The sequence below is a fragment of the Vanessa cardui genome, chromosome 2 (genome assembly GCF_905220365.1).
Source record: "Vanessa cardui chromosome 2, ilVanCard2.1, whole genome shotgun sequence".
Lineage (NCBI taxonomy): Eukaryota > Metazoa > Arthropoda > Insecta > Lepidoptera > Nymphalidae > Vanessa > Vanessa cardui.
The window spans coordinates 4671154-4690073 of NC_061124.1; the positions used below are offsets into that span (position 1 = coordinate 4671154).

The following is an 18920-nucleotide window of genomic DNA, read 5'->3' on the forward strand; positions in this document are numbered from 1 at the left end:
ATTAAGGCGATATATATACAAGGCATTAGCCTTGTAACGTACATCCAGCATCGCTTATATTTAGTAATGTTGCCAATTGTCTCAATTTGAAACTGAAACATTTACTAAGTTGAACTTTGTTAATAAAGAACGATTTTAATTTACTTTTCTGAAAAATACAATTAAGTATTAGTACTTTAAAGGCTTGAGTAATATAAATATTTTTTCTATGAATTATAAATAAAATTAAAACAATCATATTGGTACATAACTGAAAATATTTTTGATTTGTCAAATTGATTGTCACTTCTAGATTTTGATATTTCCATATATATTCCTAGTTCCTACATTCAACATTCTGATCATTCTTATTTCTTATTCTTAATTGCTTATAGTATTCGAATAATAAAAATATAATTTCTGTAGATACTATACAGTTTAAATAAGTGAAACATACTTAACAAAGTGGAATTGATGGATTTTGCAATATATTGCACGAGATGTAAAACATTAACTTCCAATCACAAGTAGCATAATTGCCGGCGTGCATTAACATGGATGAAGAAGATGAATACATTGAAAATACTTGGACTTATATTTCTTTGTGCGGTGAACCAACCCTATATGATGGACTCAGATTCGCGAAGGATTTAATCTTAGCGAATATATGTTTACGCTTCATCATACAGTACATTTCTATGCCGCACAATGTAAGACACAGTTTGTCTCTCGTATTTGGAAGTTTTCTTCTTTATTTCAACATTGGCTGGGCTATTATTTGGATTTACGGTCTTACCATCGGTACTTATGTGCTAATTATTTGTTTATCTATATTTACAAAAAAATGTAGAGGATTTTTTATATCTTTTTGTGTAATTTTATTTTTATTATCGTGTGAGCTATATTTAATAAATCCAAAAACTTGGCAGCAAATCAGAGGTGTTCAAATGATAGTGGCAATGAAAGTAATTTCTGTAGCTATTGAATTAGACAGAAATTTGTTTAAACAAATGTTGAATCCCCTTGAATATGGTGGGTATATACTTTGTCCAGCTAATTGTATTTTGGGTCCATGGATATCTTTTCACACTTATGATCAATATCTACATGTAAAATTTTTGACAAAGAGATGGGTGCAGATAATTCTATTCAATCTTTTTATTTCAATGTTTTGTTTAGTTTTATCTAATTGTATAGTGCCTTGGTACATAGATGATAATGTAAGTAAATGGTTGACTGCTTATCGAGATGCTCAAGCATTTAGAATGTCTCATTATTTTGTTTCAAGTATGTCAATTGTTTCTATGATAAGTGCTGGATTTGGATTAACCAATGATTGTCATTCAGATCTACAAGTAACAAAACCATTCTTTATCGAGCTACCGAGGTCACTTGTTCAAGTTGTTATATTTTGGAATATTCCAATGCATCAATGGTTAAAGAATTATGTTTTCAAAACTTGTCAACCATATGGTCAATTTATGTCAATACTTACAACTTATGCTGTATCATCTTTGCTACATGGCTTTAATTTTCAGTTTTCTGCAGTATTACTCAGCATTGGGACATTCTCATATGTAGAGTATAACTTTCGTTATAAAGTTGCATTGGCTTTAGAAGTTTGTTGCTTAGCTAACCCATGTGTTAAACAATGTGAACACAAATATAAAAAGAACAGTCTCTTAGCTGTCTTTGTAAACACATTATTTTCTGTTTTAACTATCATACATCTAGCCTACCTTGGAGTTATGTTTGAAGCCTCCTTTTCTGTTCAAGAATCAGGATATTCTTTTTACCATACTATAAATAAATGGGAAAATCTTAATTATTTTAGCCATGGCCTTGCAGCATTTATGTATTTAATTTATTTAATGATGTGATATTAATTATATTTAGAGGAAAATATTAACTGAAAATCTTAATCTCTTATGATCTCTATGTTGGTATTTATAGGTTAATTATAAGAATTAAGTGAACAATTAAGATTAAGTTAATACTTAAGGTTCAACAAATATGTTAAACTTGAAAACAAAAATGAAAACTTTCACTATTGAAAGTATAGATATGCACTATATTATTTTAACTTTAATGAAATTGTTAGTTTAAAATAAAATTGAGAATTTTATAGAAGGATATAGATATCATAAACAAAACTTGCATTGTGTTGTACTGGTGAGTCTATACAGATGTTGTGATGCTCAATATGGATTTCTTTTTTGGATTAATATGAAACAATAATATTGGAAACAAGTTTGCAATGATTTGATTACTAGGTTTTAATTAAATGCACAATAATTAGGTAGAAAATTTATCAGTATTTTTAATTCTATTAGCATTTTACAATTGCAGCATAGCTGTTTTTATAGTATATTATTACTGTAATTTGGGTCTTATTAAGCCTTTGACAAAATAATACTCAATTCAAATTTATGTTATAGCGTGTTTGTTTGAAGTATTTAATACAACAACAGTATACAAATTATGGTAAAGTGATAACATTAATATGTTATTTATCAAGAACTGGTCATTTAAATTGATTTATTGTTATTTATCAAATACTTCTAGATTTTTCATCATACAAGTTTTTTAAAATGTATAACACTATTCTCTTCTTCTACTTATATTTATAAAAAATGCACAAGTATGTAGAAACAGTAGATTGTATGGTAATATCTCTAATAGTTGTTTTATCTAAAGTTTCTACCCTTTACAAAATAGTTGATTCCTCTAACTGCCAAATAAAACAATTGATTTCTTACAGTGTAATATTTATCTTATATCCATATTATCTCATCATTTATTATATTAAAAGTTTTTTGAAACTGCTTATCATGTGTCCTCACATTAATATGATTCTGGCCATTGCCATTGTAAACTATCTGTATTCTATAGTTGATTTGCTCAATTACTGGTTTTTCACAACAGGGTTCCAGGTTCTCAATGGTTTCCTTATTAGTGCTGAAATATTCCGGTCTGCTATAGATAACTGTAACCTTAAAATCTTTAACAACTTTTTGTATCATACGAAGTAATTTTTTTAAATACAAATCCATTTTAGTAACTTTTTGTAAATCTTGTTCATCCCAATAAAATGCTGTAAGTGTATCAAATACTATTAAAGATATATTTGGGTTCTTTATCAAAAATACATCCAAATTTTGTATACTTATATAAAATTGTGTAGATTCATATATATCTACAATAAACAAGTTTTTTAATATTGCATTAAGTAAACTGTTGATATTACTGGTGTTGTAATTAGATAATTTCAAAATTTTACTCTTAGCTATGTTAATAAGATAATCTAAAGTCAATTTTCCATCAGTATTAAAAACTATTACACTAGCTTCTGGTCCTCCTAATTCATTTGAAATTAATGATTCACATATGAATTCAGCAAGAAGACAAGAAGTACTTTCTTCACTGTAAATTTCAATAAAATCTCCAAGATTTGGTCCATTTCCAAAAATAGTGGGGTAAAACCGCTCAATTCCTGTTTTTTTTGTTAATCGGGCTAATAACTGAATACCCGATTCAACTTTACACTTAGTAGACGTCATAACTCTTGATAACCTAGAATTATCTTAGGATTTAGAAGAATAAAGTTTGAAGCAGAAGTATCCCTAGATATTTTAAAAAGTTATTTTACCTGAATTACGTGCATCAAGAGACAAACATTTTATTCGTTCTATATAATAAAGAAAGATACATATACCATGAGAAAAGCTATTATATTTAATTTTGCCACTTGAAATAATCATACATATAAATTAATACTGGAAAACTATGTTTTTTTCTTTAGCCAGGAACAACTAAAAATGTAATGGATAAATGTGATTTATCTATTAATGACTGACTTCGATTGCGCACATTCGAATAATAGCGAAATTATGGCGGCTTTTATATATTTTAGTCAATCAGGAGTTTACTTAGATAACACCAAACAGAAGTTAAAAAATTATAATCTCTATTCTCACTTTGTATTCTCAAATCTCAACTGAAGTCTGAACTCAAATAATGTAATATTGGCAACATTGTTAATAATATAAATAATACAAAATAAAGCATACACCCCACGTATATTTAAACTTGTTACTAGACATTAAAACCTAACATTTAAAACAAAATATATTTAATGTAGAAAAAATAAAAGTAAAAAAAAAGTATTTTAGGCTAGCCTATATTCCAGAAGATAATCAAAAGAATTTTCTAATATGATGGGAATATCTCTAGCAGGATTTTCCTAACCAAATGATTATTAATACAGTTATAATAACACGGTAGTGTTAATATCGTGTATGAACTATGTAGCATAAATCAAATTATATCAGTTATTCCTAAGATTCGCAATGAATTTTGATGCGGCATTTACAATGAAAAAAAAATCGATTTTTTTATACACCAAGTAGCTGTATCATCAAATTGCTTTGGCTGACTATATCTTAAGCTACCCAACGAAAAATTTCAGTCAGTATGTAATTGCCTATATCAATCTCTTATAGTAAACATTATTACATCTTTAAATTGAAATAAATGGATTTGAAATAAAATCGTGGATCGTGTCGTGTACCAAAAATAAAGGGAAAGGATATTATACCTGTTTCGTAAGTCAAATTAATGGCTAAATGAAATAAAGCAACAGTCAATAAAATTTACTTCGCAGAAAAATTTACATAACATGATCTGATGCACGTTAAAGGACTCAATGTGTAAATTGAGCTGAGATGGCCCAGTAGTTAGAACGCGTGCATTTTAACCGATTATTTCGGGTTCAAAACCAAGGCAAGCACCACTATATATTTGTGATTAATTTTTATTTATAATTCATCTCATGCTCAGCGGTGAAGGAAAACATTGTGAGGAAACCTGCATGTGTCTAATTTGATCTAAATTCAGCCACATGTGCATTTCACCAATCCGCATTGGAACAGCATGGTGGAATATGTTCCAAACCCTCTCCTTAGTGTGAGAGGAGGCCTTAGCCCAGCAGTGGGAAATTTACCAGGCTGTTACTTTACTGTGTAAATTAATCATCATCATCAAGCGAAATATAGATTAGGTACTGGCTATCCTTTCTTAATTAAAATTTAATAACCGATAATCAGTAATTTTTTTCAATAATCTTTGATTACAACGAAGAAGCTTCCTTCTTTCTTTATTAATATAATATTTTGATAAGAAATTTAAATTTATAAAATTTATTATGACATAAGTTTATATATATATATATATATATATATATATATATATATATATATATATATATTATATATAAAGCACTGATATCTAAATTTATATCATTTTATTTTTACCCATTTAGCTACCGTTAAATTACTGAAGTTTATTTTATATGTAAGCTGCATGCATTTATCCTTGTCTTTTTCCAATGAAAAGTTGATACAGAAAAAAAAATAGTTGTAAATGTCAAAAAAAATTAAAGTTCTCAACACTGGCTAATTTTAAAAAATAGTCAATAAAACAAAGATTTTGTTGTTAAAATAAATCGAAACAACATTTGGGACTCTCAAATTAAAAATATATTTATTTTTATTTTTTTCGTAAATAATTTATAATATTTAAAAGTAATGTTGTTAGAACTTGTATTTGGAGCTGCTGTTTTCGGCAGCAGTTGGTTTAAGTGGGATTTAATTAAATCAAATACAATATGTCGTTACACAGAATGTTGTGATGTAAATCACGTTCCATTCGATATTGATAGTGAGTACTCGAATATTTGAATACATAATATGAATAACTCAGTACAATTGTAATAATCTTTTTATTCCTTCAGAACTTAGACAATCATTTTCACAGAAAATGTTCGGGCAGCCTCTGGTAAATGAAATTTCCAATATACTTGAGGCACATAAGAATTTATATAATAATAGTAAAGGAAGTAAAAAAGCCTTAGTTTTGAGCTTACATGGTTGGTCCGGTGTAGGAAAGAATTACGCAGCCACAATGATAGCGGAAGCTCTGTTTAAAAAAGGAATGCAAAGTAAATATGTAAAACTATTTATGGGAAAAAAAGATTTTGATTGTTCAGATGTGAAAAAAACTCAGGTTAGCTAATGTTTTAAATTAATGTTACAGTTAATATAAGTATATGACAAAGTCAATAATTATTTCAGATTGATTTAATAAATAAGGTAAATGAGTTGGTTAGGAATTGTCCTGTATCATTGATCATATTTGATGAAATACATGAAATGTGTCCATCTATTTTGGATGCTTTAAAACCAATGCTAGATCATCACCATGCAGTGGATGGGGTTGACTACAGGTAATCTTGTAACTGTTAATAGTTTTATTTATAACAAGTAAATGATTAGCAAAGCTGAGATGGCCCAGTGGTGAGAATGTGTACTTCTTAACTGATGATTACTGACCACTGAATATTAATTAGCTTAATTTGTTATTATAAATTCATGTCAAGCTTGGCAGTGAATGAAAACATTGTGAGGAAACCTGTATGTGTCTAATTTCATAGAAATTTTGCCACATGTGTATTCCACCAACCGGCATTGGAACAGCATGGTGGAATATGTTCTGAACCTTCTCTTTAAACAGAGCAGTGGGCAATTTACAGGCTGTTGTTGTTGTTTTTGATTAGCGAAGTTGCATAATAACAAATTGCTAGCTATTTTATAAATTATGTGCAACACTTCTAGAAACACTTTTTCCAAATCATTTTTCAAGGAGTCAATGTAAAAAATATTTGGATCAAAAATAATTTATTAAATTACAGGAATACAATTTTCATTTTTATATCAAATATCGGAGGTAAAGAAATTGTATCTAATTTATTAGACTTATACAGTCAAGGTGTAAAACGAAATGATGTTGATTTCCACAACTTTGAGCCTATTATAAGAAGAGCGGCATATAGCACAGGTAAGCTTGCTTAGGACTCTTTTACAACACCTTATTAATAATTCATTAGCAAATTACTATTAACATTTTACTATTACAATTGTTCTAAGTAAACTTAAATTTGATTAGTGTTTTATGATTTTTAATGTTGTGGTTCTCAGGTGGATTTGAAAAATCTTCAACTATAGCACAGCATTTGATAGATCATTACATACCTTTTTTACCACTTGAACAACATCACGTAGAAATGTGTGCGTTAGCAGAGTTTCGTGCGCATGGAATTTACCATCCCACTGAAGAAATGATGGCGTAAGTTCATTTAATATCAAGTATAATTACTTTTACATTTAACCGTTAAAAAATAATTAAAACCATAAATTACTGAATCTTTTAAGCATCTGTTGATTAATTTATTTACTTTATTTCAGAGATGCTCTATCTGTTATAACATATGGACCAACTGAAGAACAACCCATTTTTGCAAATAATGGTTGTAAAAGGTTTACAAAGCAAATTCCATATGTAATACTTAAACATAAATCTAAAACTGAACTATAACATTTTACAGTCAATGTTATTATTATGTATGTGATAATTTATGAAAGTTAAATGCCTAGCTTTATTTTTAGGAACCTCTGATGTACCTGTTTATATCATCTCATGAATGTCCTTAAAGGAATTAAATTTGTCTATAGCTTTTGTGTAAAACTTTTTATATTATGTGAATATTCTTAGTAATTTTCAAGTTCTCTATTTATGTAAATATAAGTTTTATTATTAAGATTAAAAGTCATACTAACAAACTTATTAACCCTGAGAGCATTTTGAAATAAAAAACAATGGGTACAGGAATGTAGTGATTTATTCATAGCTTATCTCATATGATTGCAGTTATAAATATATTTAATAATTTACATAGCTCTATATGAAAATTCTCGTACTTTCTTGTTAATTATTCACTCTCAAATGATTAATATGCAGAAACAGCAAGCTTAGCACATGCAAATATGTAGGAAATTGTCAGGGTAGCTCATGTGTTCTGAAAGCCACTGAAGTGGTGTGTCCAATGGGATAAGGATTCCATGTGTTCTTAGTTTAACTGCAAAAAAATATATTAAATGTTTTTTTTTTAAATAATCAATAGTCATAATACAAATGACCTTAAAAAAGAACTAACCATCTGGTTTGTCAGGATATAATTCTGATAGGAGTTGTTGGATAATCTTTCGACTTCCATCATTATTTTTGGGGCTTATTAGTCTTTGACAGCAAATTCCATCATCAGAGTACATTCTGATTGGTATATGTTTAAATCCTTCGTTGTCCCCATGTGATTCCATTAGTCTTCTGTTGATAGCCCAAAATTGGTCAAACTTATCTGTAAAAAATATTTGATACTTTTAAATGAGTTTAAATCGTTAATAAAGTGTCATAAAAATATCACATAAAATCTTATGTGAATTTATTTCATATACATTTTCTCATAATACATTAACCTATGACAATTTATATTATCATACAAAAGCATAGAAAAAAAAAGTAACAGAGTAAGAGTAGTATGTTATGAATAAGCTTGCAAGTGCTAAACTATACATTGCACTGTAAAAACAAGACTGACAATAAAGGTGATAATAGAAGATAGTCTTAGTCCACAATCATTATCACACACTCTTTTCCAATTTATTACACATATAGTGTATAAATCTGACTACCAAGTTTGTAATGGTTTTACCATTTTGCAATCCCAGCCACAACTGATTATGGTCTTTCTTTTGCATTGTTGACATTACTTGTCCTCTATGTTTAAGTACATCAGCTTCCTTAACAGTAGACATATAATGTGCTTCAACAATATCTCTAAAATATAAAAAGTGATTATATAATACAATTATATAAGAGAATATACTTATAGCTATTAATGAAGGTCATACTTATTAGGGCAGCGTAGTAAAATATTTTCTGGGAACTTTGTAAAATGAACTGTTAAAGTCCAAGGCAGCTGAGGGTCATTTCCACAAAAAAGATCATAAAGAAAGCCGATGGGATAGTGCCATTTTAGTGGCTGCCCATTATAGTCAAGCCACATCTCATTGTCAGCACTTTCTTGGGATATATAACGTAAAAAATGTCTTTTCATCTGAAATAAAATAGTCAATAATGACACTTAGTAAGCAGCTTCATGAGTCAGCAATTTTAAACATCCAACCACACAATACCATATTTATTATAAACAAAACACACTCAACACATAATTGGCTTGCATCAAACAAAGTGTTATGAGTTTCAGTGTTCACACAATTTCTATATTTCTTAAGTCATAAACAAAAACAATAGGGTACCTTATCAGTAACCAAGGGAAAATAGCTTAATCGTGGCACCATAACGTAAAATGGGTCAGGCTGCTGAATTTCCATTATTTCTTCTTGGTGTAATTGAAAACATATTGGCAACTTTCCATCCCATATTTCTCGTAAAACTTCCCTATCGTTAGCCATAGTTATTGATTAAGAAAATCTTTACACCCTCAGACAAATGTTTGAATAAATAATTTATTGATACGTTCACTAATTTATTGCATCTCATTACAAAATTGTTTATACATGTTTCATTTTAAATTATATTTGATGAATCCAGAGTATTTTACGTATTGTTAAAATGTACAGCCTTTAATTTTGTGATACTGACAATTGACAAACACTGTCAAATGTCATTATTATTTGTTATAGGGCTTCATATTTTGCTTAGGGGATCGGAATGGCGATTCAACATTGAATGCTGCTATAATTCTTGACAACATTCTACGGGCACGGGCATTCATGATGTTTTAATTACTTATTTTTAATTGTTATTTTTATAGTAATAAGAATTGTATTTGTTGAATTATGTATATATGTTTATTTTTGGATCTGTCATAGGTCTTGCGGATACGTGACATTGACAGCAACTATCAAAGAGCACAGCAGCATATATTATTTGTTTGTTTGAAAAAATACACGTGGTTTGGTTAACCATGTACCATTAACAAAACTATATTTAAACGATTACTGAGATAAAGAGTTTTTTTAAAAGCAAATAGTACATTCTCAACTTTGCAAAGTGAAAGTTTAGATCATGGGTAAAAAGAGAAAACTTGGATCAAATAATGATGATTTTGAATTTGATCCCATTCCAAGGCATTTGGTTACATCGCATATCAAAAAACAAGAAAAACGTCTAATAGTTATTTTAGAAAACGCTCAGTTAGAAACAGTAAAGGTAATGTAATTGCTTTGTTTTACTAGGACATTGTAAAAAGCAATAACACTTATTACTCAAAGTTTATCTATTTACTAGTTAAGTAAATCTATCTGTTTATCTAAACTTTTAATTGAAGTATCTTGTTAGGTCTGTACTAGATACTAATTACTAATCACAATATAATAGATTCTGAATTGAACTATGTGTTTTTGTTTTCAGTCAGGGAATAGTTTCGAGCTTTTAAACTGTGATGACCATGCCCATATATTAAGGAAAAATGACAGAGATCCAGGTTCATGTCGGCCTGACATTGCCCATCAATCATTACTTATGTTAATGGACTCGCCTCTGAATAGAGCAGGCTTGTTGCAAGTGTACATACATACAGAAAAAAATGTTTTAATTGAAATCAATCCACAAACGAGAATACCAAGAACATTTAAAAGATTTGCTGGTTTAATAGGTAATTACCTTCAAATAGTTTTTTTTTAATAAGTTATATTAATTACATAATTGTCATTTTTCTCAATTAAACAACTTAACACTGTCTTATTTTACAAAGTTAACTTTATGTCAAACTTATATTTGAATATTTAAATATGTGATTTAATGTTATAGTAGTAAACAATGAAGAGATTGGTAAACAATTTAATTTTTTCTAAATCACTCTTTGCATGCTATTATAATCTGTGTAATCATACAGAGGAACCAGAACTTGTCAACCAAGTAAAAAAATGCACACACCATCTATAATTATAGTTATAGACATTAACATTGATGAAGATAGTACATTTACAAGCATGAAGTTGCTATTGCTAAAAATCACTTGTTTTAAATTTTTATTATAATCGTAAAATTTATAATGCGATCTAAAGAGGATTTATTTATTTAATATAAGGTAAACATCATATGTGAAGGAAAAAAAAGATAAGAGATATATGATTTTTAATTACCATTTTTGTATTTTAAACAATTTTTTTTATAATTTCAGTGCAACTTTTACACAAGTTTTCGATTAGAGCTTCTGATGGCCCAATGAAATTGTTGAAAGTAATCAAGAATCCAATAACTTCACATTTGCCTGTGGGTGCTAAGAAATTAACCATGTCATTCAGTTCAAAACTTGTAAAGAATTGCAGAGAATTGGTTCCAAAGGATGAACCAATTGTTTTAGTAATTGGTGCCATGGCACATGGTAAAGTTGAAGTAGATTATTCAGAAGACGTTATCTCTATCAGCAATTATCCACTATCAGCTGCTTTGACTTGTGCAAAATTGTGTTCCGCCTTTGAAGAAGTTTGGGGAGTAGTCTAAAGATTATTGTATAAAATAACTATTAAAAACTCATTAAACACATTATATTTCTTTTACATATTAATCCACCCACCCATCACATATTCTAAATAGCAGTACCCAGTATTGTTGGAGACCGGTTTGAAGGGTGAGTGAGCCAACATAACAACAGGCTCAGGGGACACAACATTTTTGTTTCCAAGGTTGGTGGTGCATTAGCATTGTAAGGGTTAATGTTTCTTATAGCTCCAAGTTTGATGGTGTCAATGGGCCCGTTTGGTCATTGCTTGCCTATCTCTTATAAAAAAAGTTCTTGTCCTAATGTTCTTTTTTAGGATCATCTCCCCATCATATTTTGAGAGTGAGAGAACATGTGAAATTCTTTCCTTACAATGCCATTAAATGTACTCAACATATAGGTAATGCATAGTAAATTTACAAAATGAATTATGAATTATTTTGTATAAATTATAGAGTCAATCTACAAAAAAAGTATTTATAAATTTTCTTGACAAACGAAATTCCAAAAATATAAGTTTGACTTTTAATTCTATCAACCTTTGTTAAACAGTTTAAATTGTGTGGTCTGGATATATGTAAAACTGGTTTTGTGTATATATCATTTTTTTTCACTATTTTCTAGTGTCATCGATGCGGCTACCTGTTCCAGGTTTTCTTATACAAAGCCTAATGATAAACGAAATATTATGTAGTAAAGTTGTCGAAATACATGCGCCTAACAATATGAATATAAATTTTCAGGATCTTCATGGAATTACAAAATATAACCTACAAGCATATCAGCGACTTCCGCAACCTGTAAAGATAACGTGTTTTGTAATTGTGAGGCCGTTAATAAGGAAATCTTAACAAACCTTACATCGGATCACTTTGGCCAAATGGTGTCACTAGGTTTAAAAAAAATTCAAATAAAACGAAAATTCACTTGTAGGCCAATTACTGTAAAAGTTTTCATCAACATCAATGATGCTTTACAATGTAACTTTCCAAAATTGAATCTGAGCTCAAATAATCCCAATTCTTTATATAATTCTCTTTTACAATGAATTGATAACGAATTCAATAAAATATTTCAGTTAAAAACCTTTTATCAAAACTGCAGTTCACAGACTGGGCCACTACCGGTGTCTAGGTATATAAGTCGAAATACATTATATGAGCTTTGAGCAAAATTTATCAATTTTGTAAAAAAAAAATATTCCAAATTATTAAAACAGTTTGTCAAACAGCTCGTTCGTTTCATATTAAAAATAAAATGAAAACTACTTGGGATATTATAAGTTCGGAGACAGGTAGGTTGAAGTTTGATGCAGGGCAGTTATCCCTTAGTATAAAAGGCAAAATTGTAGGTAAGGATTTAGATGTTGCCAATGAATTCGAAGAATTTTTCTGTAATATTCGTCTTAATATCACTAAAGGACTTAATGCGTCACCTGATGATGCACTTACTTAACTGTTACGTTCCCCAGAATGGGGTAGAATTTTCTTTTGAGAGTATAACTCCGCACAAAGCATTAAAAATATTTAAAACATTAAACCCTAAAAAAAACAGATATCTCTGGGATTTATCAGTTACAATTATTAAAAATGTAATTGTCGACTTGGATCTTTATTTAGCTATCATCTTTAATAAATGTGTACAAGGTATTTTTCCTGATATGGTAATATTAAGTAAAGTAATTCCATTTTTTAAATCCGGTGATAAAAATGATCCAAACAATTATAGACCGATCTCTATTTCGCCAGTATTGAGTAAAATTTTTGAGAAAGTCATGCCTAATCAATTGCTATTATACTTTAACTCAAATAAGCTATTACATTCTCAACAGTTTGGTTTCACTAAAGGTCGCTCGACTACTGATGCGGGTGTAGCATTTGTTGAGCACATTTATGATGCGTGTGAAAAGACCGCTGTTGGAGTTTTTTGTGACTTATCATAAGCTTTCGATTGCGTTAGGCATGATATTCTTGTAGAAAAGCTTAAATATTATGGTATCAGGGGCCTTGCATTGAAATTCATTTCCTCCTACCTTAATGAAAGAGTTTTGAAGGTTGTGGTTAATGGTGCAAAATCAAATGGCGCTGTGGCGCAAATGGGTGTGCCACAAGGTTAAATTTTGGGAACTCTTTTGTTCTTAATATATATAAATGATTTAATACCTTATTTCGTAAAAAAATACTTGCGATATTGTACTGTTTGCGGATGAAACATCCTTTTTTTTTAAACTTGACAGAAAAATAATCAACTATGACGTTGTAAGCAGTGTTCTGTCGCGGGTTCTTGGATACTAAAGGACAAAAATACTAAATGTGTTTTGTTTTCCTTGCCAAATGTCAAATCAAGTCCTTCTGCAATCACTTTGAAAAATGAAAGGTTTGAGTTTGTTGAGTCAACGGTCTTTTTAGGGATAACCCTTGACTCCAAACTGCAGTGGGGCACCCATTTCCATTCCCTAACATGGAAACTAAATAGTGCCATTTATGCAATGAAAATAATTAGAAAAATCACGGACATAAGTACTGCTAGACTAGTTTATTTTAGTAATTTTCACAGTCTTATGTCATATGGAATGTCATATGATCTATCAGATCTATTTACAAAATTAGCTCTAGGACATCATTACGTGAGAAATTTAAAGAAATTTGTGTATTAACGGCTGCTTCACAATATATTTATGATAATATAATGTTTATACAAAATAATATAAAAAAATATTCCATCAATGCTGATATACATACTATTAATACAAGAAATAAGAATAAACTTGTAACCCCCAGTTTCCGTTTGCATACGGTAAATAGAACGTTTTTGGGCAATGGTATACGCATATATAATAAGATATGGGAAAATGTAATCAATTTACCATTCTCAAAATTTAAAAAAGATTAGTAAGACTTAATTAATAAGTAAATCATATTATATTCATTAAAAGAGAACTTTTTAGAAAGAAACGCCTGGAGTTAGGCTCGGGTTCCATCATAGGACACTAATTACTGTAAATAACAGTATTGTAAATCTGTTTATTTGAAAAGAGCAACTATACGAGTTTCTTGCCGTTTCTTCTCGCTAGAAGCTGCTTTCCGAAATGGTGGTAGTATTTAATTGTTGACGATTCGAAAACGCTTAATTGTGAAGTTTACTTGAATAAAATTGATTTGATTTGATTTGATTCGTTTTATGTTCGTCCGTTTTAATGATACATAGGGTTTTTATTGTTTAGCTAGTAAATTATGTAATTTCGCAGGGCTAGGGCTTTACGGCTAACCTTCATCACGTTCTACTGTCAAAAAGAAAAAACAATACTTGCCTAGTATTGCAATGTTCTGGTTTGAAAGTGATTTAGCCAGCGAAACTAGGCAATAAAGGACAAACCATCTGAATTCACAAGGCCGCAAGCGTATTAGCGAAGGGATGGATAATATTACCTACAGTCAATGACATTAATCATTGGTGGCCGAATACGATAAGAATTAATTATAATAATATTTACCTAAACCAAATAAAAAAATGTATATTCATATAAATATGAAACTATATAAAATCCAAATTGATTTCTAGTTATTTTATGTGTATAATATAATAGTATACACATAAATAAGTACGGGTAAAGTATTATTATTTAATTATTTCTCCTAAATTTAATTTTTACCAATTTTAATAACGAAATATAATATCACAGTACGTTACTCCAACTAAAAGATGGCGCTGTACGTCTTTCATTAGTCCAATGGATCTATGATTTTATCGAAATTATGTATAATATGAAATGAGTGTTGTTTGGTTTGTTTAAAAATTTATGTTTAATGCAAAAAACAAATTAAAGTTCGGATTTTAATCAAAGATCTTATGTACAAATAAGTCCAATTAAAATAGTCCGGTCAAACACAGATCTCAGACTAAAATTTCTAGAAAATTGTTAATACCTACCTACAAACCATTATTAACTAAAATAAATGTTCGGTTCTGGAAATTGAGGTTTAAGTTGTTTGATTTGTTAACATATAATAATAATTAATTTTTAATTTTTTGTTATAAGAATGTTTCGTTGTCTTCAGATAGTTATCAACTATCTGATGACGAAACATTAATATCGTAACACAAGTAAAACTACTCACGCGATGTCTGTATATGCTAGTATTAAAAGGTATTTAATATGTATGTGTCTATGACTATATCAAAAATCAGCAAATGATGAGTAGGTAAGGTAAATTTAAATGTCAGGCGATTTTTTTCTAGACACCACAGATTGTGGAGTAAAAGAATAAAAAAACTAGTCGCCAAAGAATCCGGTTTCTTTATAGTCTCGACATTTTATTCAATTAAAATGAATTATATATAAATAACATGCATTAGTAAACATTATTATATTATTATTATATCATATTTTTACTACCAACACTAGCATTTTCTAGTCTTTCAAGAGTTTTAACTATGTGTATATTAATATATACCCAGAATTACTTATCAGGTCCTATTAATTAATTTCTGAATAATTGTCGAGCTTAGTGGAAATTGTACATGGAATAATCTTATCCAATCGCTAATCAAGATGAATCGTAGATATTTGAGCATTGATTTTTCTCACCGACAATCTACAAGTACTAGTAGAAGTAATATTAATATAACATATGTCGAACTTGTATTTCTAAAAAAAATACGTTTTGATTGGTAAATAAGGTTACTTCGGAGAAAGGCAAATTATAAAATATAGTTTAAAAGCTCGTTAGGATAAAGATACGACGTCACATTCTTTGGTCTTCGCCGAATATAAGCAAAAAATCGCGGTCCCCTCGCAGTGGCGGAAACGTCGCGACATCCGCCAAATTAGTAACAGCCGTCTCCTAAATGATACTCTCAAGTCTCGTGACGGTACAAATTTCCAATTAGTAATAGCAAGCATCCAACGCCATATTTTTAACAGTTTCATTTTTAAGAGTATTGATATTGATACTCTTAAAGTTCCGATCCAGTCAAATATTTTACTCGAATTTTGTCATTTTTGATGGTTGAATCAATTGGGGTATCAAATAGTAAGTTATTAAGTTTGTGATTTGGCAGCTTGGAAGAGACAATTCTTGGCGAAGTAAACGAATCATGCAATGAAAGCGGATGCCATCAACTAACGAGTGCTCGTACAGCTCGGGTCTAGATTCTCAACAACATGCCATAAATGGCTTATGGTCTTACTCTAAACCAATTAGTTCCACGTTAATAATAAACAACGAAGTCTTATTCACCTTCACAATAGTTTTATTTAAGAATGTATTATACATAGTAGATACTTCACTATGTTAATTTTTTTTATAATAAATGTTAGTCGTCTTTTCTATATAATATCAAAATATAGTATTACAATCTAATAAAAAGGTTATTTTTCTGAAAACATGCCTAATACATGTAGGGTACTTTTTAAGTTTAAAATTTACTGCTAATTACCAACATAAGAAACAAAAAACTTGAAAAAACCCGTATATCGGATATCTTTAAAATGAAATGGAAAACAAAATTTCACGAAAATATTTCTTTGTAAATGATGGTAATGCTTCTAGTAGTAGCTCATATACAATGAACCAATATATGTGTGAGCGTTGCCGCTCGTGTTTGCTGGTAATTTACGATATATGTATAGATATCTAGGCTATAAAAATACCTATGCCTGCGTTAACGCAGTAGAGGTGGCGTGATGTATGACTAATAAGTACTTTAGTGCAACTGTCGATTCAACACTTGACTAACAGTGCATATATTATGTTTATATGATCAAATTTATTAGTGATTTTTATTTTAGTTCTCATATTTTTGTTTTTAATTTTGTTGATATCATTTCACATTATTATATGCCGAATTACTTTTTTTATTACATAATTTTATATAAAACATGTTTTTAGAACAAGAACATGATCACAATTTATGTATCACTTTAGTACTCTTTTAAACTTAGATTCTCTTGCATGCCAAGCCGTGTTGCCGTGTCAAAATTACAAATTACATTCATAAAGTAGCAACGTGCGGCGATACCAAGTTACAATCTACAAACAGTAGCGAGAGATTTCATTGTGTACCGGATTAATTTTGTAATCGGCTATCCTTAGTCGGAGGTGGCAAGGCGGGCGCCGGGCGGGTTGCACGCGATCATTGTATGCAGATAAAGCGCGCGCATTGTGCTTCTACAAGGTACACCCGCCATATTGAGATTCTGGAAATGTGTGTGGAAGAGCGTTCTAACAATAATATCTCAGTGGGAAGGTATAGCGTAAATATATTGTACACGATTTTCACCTTTGAGCGCAAATGCGACATACAAGAACGTGCACAGCGTTTAGTCGAGCGAGCCAGACGCAGCGGCGGCAGCCTCGTGCGCCGCGCCGCGCGGCCAGACCGTTCGGCGCCTGCGCTCACAAAGGGCTCATTGTATTCCATACCGCCCGTTTCTATAGAAAGGTCCCTAGGCTTTTTTATAAAATTCCCAATGCCAGAATGACATCAAACAATGGGTTTCCGTCCTTTTATTGGCACCTTATTTTTTGTAGGCACTTAAACGGACCTGCCTAAATTTCCAATAAAATCTCAACCTGTTTGGACGCTTGTGAAGATTTTGTGCTATTTTTAATTTAGATTGTATGCAAGCCATTCATATATTGATATCTATTATTGAATGTCCCGACTTTTATACTTTTAACATATTATTATTCATACGGAATCATGTGTAATATAAGCATATGAACTAGATTTATGGTAGATTATCCTTATAGGTGTCGCTGAAGCTGGGGATAGTATTCATTTTATTTAAAAAGTAAGTTATTTGTAAATGTTTATGACATAACCGCCACCTTATTGATTTATGATAACTGGATATTTCATTTATCTAGTAGGTATATACGTATGTACCTTTACGACTTTTATGAATTAAAGGTCTTGTGAAATTTAGATGTGCTGGTGTACAACAACACGTAGGTATCTTGACAAGCGAGTTCCGTGTGTTAGGCGCGGCAGGCGGCAGACGCCCACGGCCGGGCGCGGTCAAACAGGTTTCCTCTCACCATTGCCACCGCTGCCTGCGCGCTGCTTGACCCAAACTCTAGTCTCGCCAGAAAACCACCCATACAAATTACCGACGCTTTGATTAAGATTAACGGTTCAATTTTCGATTTAAATACAAATTATTAAATCCGCAGAATCCTATTTACAGAATTCGTGTTTGTTGAATAAAAATATTTTCGTCTTTTCAAGGAGTATTCTAGGTTTACCTAAGGCAATTGATAATTACATAAGAGTCATAAAATTTTAGTATAATACACGAAATAATTATAAGCTAATGGACACCATTCATTCATATTTATTCATACTAGCTAAGAAGTAGTAATACTAGGGTTCAGTGTAGTGCATATGTGATTCAGTATAACTTTCAATACGTACTGTAATTGGAATTTTCCCACGTTATAGGTATACGTGTGCGCTTCAGTTCGGACTCGCACTCGAGTAGTACTTTATTTGTATGATGTCAACGTAGCGTAAT

General features: G+C 30.2%; 4 protein-coding genes across 4 annotated transcripts; 3 read left to right on the forward strand and 1 right to left on the reverse strand.

The window, feature by feature from the left end:
• The first annotated feature begins 314 nt into the window (after positions 1–314).
• Positions 315–2737, forward strand: LOC124539274 (protein-serine O-palmitoleoyltransferase porcupine). The gene has a single exon (XM_047116604.1). It carries the CDS (start codon positions 534–536, stop codon positions 1857–1859), a length of 1326 nt encoding a protein of 441 aa, XP_046972560.1. The 5' UTR covers positions 315–533; the 3' UTR covers positions 1860–2737.
• Positions 2738–5389: 2652 nt separating this feature from the next.
• On the forward strand, positions 5390–7704 carry LOC124537170 (torsin-1A). Its single transcript, XM_047113896.1, has 6 exons — positions 5390–5697; positions 5771–6042; positions 6111–6262; positions 6728–6873; positions 7014–7161; positions 7281–7704. Exons 1-6 carry the CDS (start codon positions 5565–5567, stop codon positions 7408–7410), a joined length of 981 nt encoding a protein of 326 aa, XP_046969852.1. The 5' UTR covers positions 5390–5564; the 3' UTR covers positions 7411–7704.
• On the reverse strand, positions 7697–9538 carry LOC124537180 (autophagy protein 5). The gene is made up of 5 exons (XM_047113908.1): positions 9192–9538; positions 8784–8989; positions 8585–8709; positions 8030–8230; positions 7697–7951 (listed from the first exon to the last, which is right to left on the reverse strand). The coding sequence occupies exons 1-5, from the start codon at positions 9345–9347 to the stop codon at positions 7845–7847; spliced, it is 795 nt and encodes a 264-aa protein (XP_046969864.1). The 5' UTR covers positions 9348–9538; the 3' UTR covers positions 7697–7844.
• Positions 9539–9808: 270 nt separating this feature from the next.
• LOC124537185 (ribosomal RNA small subunit methyltransferase NEP1) lies at positions 9809–11445 on the forward strand. The gene is made up of 3 exons (XM_047113922.1): positions 9809–10107; positions 10309–10552; positions 11081–11445. The coding sequence occupies exons 1-3, from the start codon at positions 9964–9966 to the stop codon at positions 11401–11403; spliced, it is 711 nt and encodes a 236-aa protein (XP_046969878.1). The 5' UTR covers positions 9809–9963; the 3' UTR covers positions 11404–11445.
• Positions 11446–18920: the final 7475 nt, after the last annotated feature.

Bases quoted from the DNA above. Each gene is read 5' to 3' on its own strand.
- LOC124537185 (XM_047113922.1), top strand. From the start codon at position 9,964: ATGGGTAAAAAGAGAAAACTTGGATCAAATAATGATGATTTTGAATTT. The intron at 10,108-10,308 runs GTAATGTAATTG...TTTTGTTTTCAG, and splicing joins CTCAGTTAGAAACAGTAAAG to TCAGGGAATAGTTTCGAGCT. The intron at 10,553-11,080 runs GTAATTACCTTC...TTATAATTTCAG, and splicing joins AAGATTTGCTGGTTTAATAG to TGCAACTTTTACACAAGTTT.
- LOC124537170 (XM_047113896.1), top strand. From the start codon at position 5,565: ATGTTGTTAGAACTTGTATTTGGAGCTGCTGTTTTCGGCAGCAGTTGG. The intron at 5,698-5,770 runs GTGAGTACTCGA...TTATTCCTTCAG, and splicing joins CGTTCCATTCGATATTGATA to AACTTAGACAATCATTTTCA. The intron at 6,874-7,013 runs GTAAGCTTGCTT...TGTGGTTCTCAG, and splicing joins AAGAGCGGCATATAGCACAG to GTGGATTTGAAAAATCTTCA.
- LOC124537180 (XM_047113908.1), bottom strand. From the start codon at position 9,347: ATGGCTAACGATAGGGAAGTTTTACGAGAAATATGGGATGGAAAGTTG. The intron at 8,710-8,783 runs GTATGACCTTCA...TTTATATTTTAG, and splicing joins TTACTACGCTGCCCTAATAA to AGATATTGTTGAAGCACATT. The intron at 7,952-8,029 runs GTTAGTTCTTTT...ATTTTTTTGCAG, and splicing joins ATATCCTGACAAACCAGATG to TTAAACTAAGAACACATGGA.
- LOC124539274 (XM_047116604.1), top strand. From the start codon at position 534: ATGGATGAAGAAGATGAATACATTGAAAATACTTGGACTTATATTTCT.